At 39.5% G+C, this 5,940-nt stretch overlaps 1 protein-coding gene across 1 annotated transcript; it reads right to left on the reverse strand.

Moving 5' to 3' along the window:
• Positions 1–4,763: 4,763 nt before the first annotated feature.
• Positions 4,764–5,693, reverse strand: LOC127203587 (vomeronasal type-1 receptor 4-like). Its single transcript, XM_051162413.1, has one exon. It carries the CDS (start codon positions 5,682–5,684, stop codon positions 4,764–4,766), a length of 921 nt encoding a protein of 306 aa, XP_051018370.1. The 5' UTR covers positions 5,685–5,693.
• Between the last annotated feature and the right edge of the window lie 247 nt (positions 5,694–5,940).

Below are 5,940 nucleotides of genomic sequence, written 5' to 3' on the forward strand. Positions count from 1 at the left end.
TTGAGAATTCTCTGTTTAGTTCTGAGCCCCATTTCTCTATTGGGTTATTTGGTTTGGTGGTGTTCAATTTCTTGTGTTCTTTATATATATTAGACCTTTGTCAGATGAAGGGTTGGTGAAGATCTTTTCACAGTCTGTAGGCTGTTGCTTTGTTCTCTTGAGAGGAACACTCCTTCATTGCCGGTGGGAATGCAAACTAGTACAACCACTTTGGAAATCTATCTGGTGCTTTCTCAGAAAAATGGGACTAGGGCTTCCTCAAGACCCAGCTATTCCACTCCTTGGAATATACCTAGAAGATGCACTACTACACAACAGGGACATATGCTCAACCATGTTCATAGCTGCCTTATTCATAATAGGCAGAACATGGAAACAGCCTATGTGTCCCTCAGTAGAAGAATGGATAAAGAAACTGTGGTACATTTACACTATGGAATACTACTAAGCTATTAAAAACAAGGAATTCCCGAAATTTGTGGACAAATGGATTGAACTAGAAATTATCATAATGAGTGAGTTCACCCAGAAGCAAAAAGAGTTAAATGGTATATACTCACTTATATCGAGACACTAGTCCAAGGGGTACGTCCCCATGAAAAACTTTACCTACCAGGAAAGTGGGTCAGAGGGGAGGACATCCTATTGAGACTTTAGGTGTGAGAAGCCTGGGAGAATGAGGAAATAGAAGAATCCAGAGGGTCCTGGAAAACTACAGGTGGGTCTGGGCCCTGAGGTCCTCCTCAAACTATGGCACCAGCCAAGAAAAATATAGGCAGTAAACTTTGAACCCCTACCCCGACTAGCCGATGGACAGGACATTCTCCACCGTTAAGCGGAGAAGGAGATCTGACTTTCACACAAACTCTGGTGCCCCATATTTGACTATGTCCCTTGGATGGGGACGCCTGGTGGCACTCAGAGGAAGGATAATAGGTCACCAAGAAGAGACTCCATACCCTATGAGCATATACAGGGGGAGGAGGTCCCCCTCAGTCACAGACATAGGGAAGGGGAATAGGGCGGGGAGGCGGGAGGGAGGGAGGATTGGGAGGATACAAGGGATGGGCTAACAACTGAGATGTAATATGAATAAATTAATAATTAAAAAAGGAAAAAAGATTAAAATATTTATAACATTGGTTGTAGTTATTGTTTTTGTATATTTTATGTCAACATGTGAGTTTTTATTTAAGTTTACTCCTCAGTTTACAATCATAAATTTTTATATCTTTCCACCACTATCTCATTTTTATGTGTTCCTGTGGAGTAATTTCAACCCTGCAAAATGCTTCCTGTCATTGTGTCCAAATACCTTATAAGGATGTGTGACCTAGACGATATGTAGACACACCTTGAGCAGATACCTTTAATAGGACACAATGAACATAAATTTAATTTGTAGAAGAAATTACCGGCGTTTAAAGGTAAAATCTAACTGAAAGGCAGACAAAGTGATGAATCAGAGACAGATTTGAGAAAATAGGATATACCTAACTTCACTGAGAACAGAAAGGAAACAGAGGCAATGTTTGGAAAACCAATGTGGCAGTTTCTTAAAAATTGGAAATAGATCTAACCTCATGGTCCAGCTATACCAGTTATAAGCATATACAGAAAATATTTTCTAGCATGCTACAATGATATTTGTTCAACTATAATCACAGGAGTTATATTTGTGGTTGCAAGAAACTGGAATCAACCTATATACCCCTCAAGTGAAAAATATATACCGAAAATGCAGTATATGGATACAGTGCTTTATTAATCAGCTATTACAAACAATGGCAATATGGAATTTGCAGGCAAATGATGGGAGCAAGGAAAGATAATGCTGAATGAGATAATCCATACCCATATAGACAAACATGGTGTGTGTTCACTTATAAGTGGATATTAGCTGTAAAATTAAGGTAACTAGTCAGAAACCCACAGGGTTAGAGAAGGTAAGTAACAGAGGGATGAGGAGTGCGGTATTCTTGAATTTCACTGAGAAAGAGAAATAGGATAGACATCTTGGGTGGATGGAGAAGGAGCCTGGACACGGGTAGGAGTGGAAATGGGTACAAGATGATCAGGTAGTGGACAGATGGAGCTAGAGAGTACAGGGAGAGAAGACTAGAATTGTAGCACATATCAGAACAGTCTAGAAGCCAAGGGCAATGGAAACTTCTAGGAAAAAAAGGAAGGTGACTGTACCTAAGACTCCGGGTAATAGAAATAATGGAGTCTTAATTAGTTATTTTTTTCTAACCAGGAAAGACTTCCAATGGACGTTTTGGCACTTCAACCCAGCTACAAAATCTTTGACCTACAATTGGTCCTGCCTACATTATGTGTAGAGACAGGACCCTAGTATAATTATCATCGGAGAGGTTTCACCCAGCAACTGATGGAAACTGATGCAGAGACCCATAGCCTAACATGTCACATGGCTTGAGGAATCCTGTGAAGGAGTAGGATAAAGATTTAAAGGAGTCAGAGGGGTCAAGAACACCACAAGAAAATCTACAGAATCAACTATCTTGGCACCATTAGGGGGTCAGAAAGATTGAATATCCAACCAAGGAGCTTTCATGGGACTGACAAAGGCCTTCTGCACATATGTCTTAGCTGCGTAGGATGAGCTTCTTTTGTGGTTCTTAACAGTATGAGAAAGGGCTGTGTCTGACTCTATTGGCTGCTTTTGGGACCCTTTCCTCCTATTACCCACCTACTGTGTAGACTTTTCTACCTCAGTGGGAAAGTATGCCCTTAGGCTTACTGCCATTTGATGTACCGATGCTGGTTGATAGTCATTGGAGAACTCCCCTTGGCTTAAGAAAAATGGAGTAGGCAGGGTGGAAAGAGATAGCAAGGACTGAGAAGAGAGGAAGGATGAGACACTCCAGTGGGATGAAAAATAAATACATTAGTTAATTGTATTTTTAATGTTTGGTCCTCAAGTAATACAGGGAAATTATCAGAAAATACAGAATGTGTATCTGCCTCTTGGCTGGGACAGGACATTGTTGTATGACTTCGGATGTTATATATGAAGCATAGTCCCTTCTTCTTACAATTTTCTGTCTATAAAAAGCTAAGAGACTCCTCCTCCACATATAGTTGTTGTCTTAATATTCTCTTCAAGCACAGTGGCTCGAAGAACTTTTTATATCACATCTAAAACCATCCCCTCACTGATGAGCTATTGCAATTTATAATAGTTCAATGAGAGGGAACAAGTCTCTTCAGGGCTTGTAGCAACTCTTGGGCTCTACAAGTCCAAGGTATGTACATATATTTATGGATTTAATGACAGCATTAATTATATTTAGTGGTTTATAAAAAAGAAAAACGAGGAGGAACTTATTGTTAGGGGCCATGCAAGAGGAAGGCAAAACAGCTTAGAACTAATGGAGTGCCATCCACCTGTTAGCATTGTCACTGTGGGTGTGCATCTGAGAGGCAGAGCCCCGAGGACTATGTGTTCTGAGGACCTCAAGCTTTTGTGGAGTTTCATTTTGCTTGTGGCGCTCATGATCACCACTTCCCTCATATTCTTAGAGTTTTATGGAAACTCTATGGGGTTTCAAGCCCCTCCTTGGGCAGTGTCACTGGCACCTACAATATTAGTGATTGATCTTTTCCAAGCATTGCTGCAGGAGCCGACTAATGATTCAACCACCAGACTTAGAAATAATTTAGAGATGCAGATGTAAAGTTAAATGACTGGCATACTCGTTCCTTAAAATAAATGGAGAACACGCAGGTTTTTATCTTCCTGAGTCTGTGTGACCTGGCTTAATGTTATCCATTATCAGTCCATTGATATTTCTACACATGCTATGATTATGCCTTTTAATGTAGTAAAATTATAGTACATTTTATATATGAAAAGGGTTTAATGTTGGATTTCTCTGTTTATGCATATGTAGGAAGGCTCCATTTCATTGCTACAGTAAATAAAACAGCAATGAAAATCGATATTCAAATATTTTTATGGTATGATATGGAGTTCACTGGTCACAGGGCCAGCATTTCAATACTTCAGTCTAATCATAGTTGGAATTTTTAGCTTCTCAGCAAACCCCAAACTGGCCTCCTTAATAGCTGTGTTAAGTTGTCCAAATATTTTTTGTTGAGGTTAGCATTATCATGATGCCAAACAAGTAAGACAGAACAATATGAAATAAAGTTATTATCAAATAAGCATGATGATAAAAAAATTCTCTCTAATTTATTAGCAAACAATCTTCAAAATCATGTCAGAGCAATTGTTCTTTTGCATTGATATCTGTCTGAGGTAACAGATATTACTTTTATTTTCTATGGGACGGGTGAAGTCTCTAGAAGTTATGATGGTACTACAGTCTTCTCAAGAACAAGTTCATGACCAGACACGGTTTCAGCATTCCGTACAGGTAGAATGTTGGTCCCCAAAACTGGCTGTGGTAGCCATATGCATCCAACCTGCCCTGCCTGGATGAACATCACAAGAAGTTTAGTATTAATGACAGAGTTGCTGATCCATTCGCTTATCATTTGGACAAAGAAAAGACTTTCACAGCTGCAAGTTGACAGAAACGAGACTCCAATAATATCTCAGGTTTCGTCATTTGCTAATTCAACAAGTTGAAAAATTTGTATAGTCATCTTTCTAACTTTTCAAAGACAAAGTGTCACCTACCTATTTAAGTCACTGTATTGGCGTTTTGAGGATAGAGTGTGAATTAACCCATGGATACCAGGCAAAACATATCACTTAAATAATTAAAATATGATTAAGACGGTTTATTTCTTATCCAGAACAAACTGAGTCTGGGCATGACAGAGTAATGATTCATAAGGACAAAAGGTCCAAAAGAGGGAAAACAAAGAGAAATGAAGGGAGTGATGTTCCGTAGCCACCAGTTGTGTTTAGGCAACAGAGCAATGCAGCCTCTTAAGAAGGAGGATAGAGTATAAAAACACAGAAAGACAGACACCAGGGACAGGATGTGTTGTGTGGCTCTGGACTCAGGGGAATTTCTTCTGGAATTATGAGTGCTGCGGATGTGCTGAGCCACCTGTTTGTGTCTGAACAGCAGAACAATCATAGAACCACTGGACCACGCAATGAGCCCAGAAAGGAAGACTTCAGGACACACTACCAATGCTGCATAGAAGGCATCACTCATTTGATTATTCCCTACAATGGAGCAGTATTCAAAATCTCGCTTTCTTGTCCCATTGTGTGTGATTCTTTTGCTAAATGGGTACACAAAGAAAATGAAATTTATCAACAAGTACAAAATCCAGATAATAAATAGGCAGGATCCAATGTACTTCTCAGCTTGGCTTTTGTGATCTGACCAACACGATTTTTTAGGATTGATGGTGACAGCCTGAAAGACACTCAAGAGACATGTGGTTCCAATGGACACACTCCGGGCAGTTCGTTGAGTGTACAATACGAATTTGCATCCAAAATCAGTCAAGAACTGCTTCAATCCCCAAATTGCCATTCTTTGGGGAACTCCTGCAGAAAGAATGATCAAGGCATTGGCTGCCATTAGATGCATGAGATTCAAATCTGTGGGCTTCAGTTTGTATTCTCTGTAGTAAAGACCGAGATAGCAGAAGAAAAGAGAAAATTTTCCCAAAGTTTCAGTGGTTGTTTGTGATAAGAAAACTATTTTGATTGCCAGATCCCAGAAGTTCATTTTGTGATTTAACACAATTTCCTTTAGAGTATGACCACACAGTCCCTCTGGTTTAATGAATAAGTTGAAAAGATTGCAGGTTGGGGTGAAAGAAGAATCCACCAATCCATGGAGCCACTGATAGACTGAAACAGAGGGTACTTTATACTCCTGAGTACAAAGCCAGAAGAGAAACATAAAATCACCTCTTCCAGAACTTCTTGATAAGAATGGTTACTTTCCATTGTTTTACTGTGAGTTTGTTCAATACTTATAA

The sequence above is a fragment of the Acomys russatus genome, chromosome 19 (genome assembly GCF_903995435.1).
Source record: "Acomys russatus chromosome 19, mAcoRus1.1, whole genome shotgun sequence".
Taxonomy (NCBI): domain Eukaryota; kingdom Metazoa; phylum Chordata; class Mammalia; order Rodentia; family Muridae; genus Acomys; species Acomys russatus.

Bases quoted from the DNA above. Each gene is read 5' to 3' on its own strand.
- LOC127203587 (XM_051162413.1), bottom strand. From the start codon at position 5,684: ATGAACTTCTGGGATCTGGCAATCAAAATAGTTTTCTTATCACAAACA.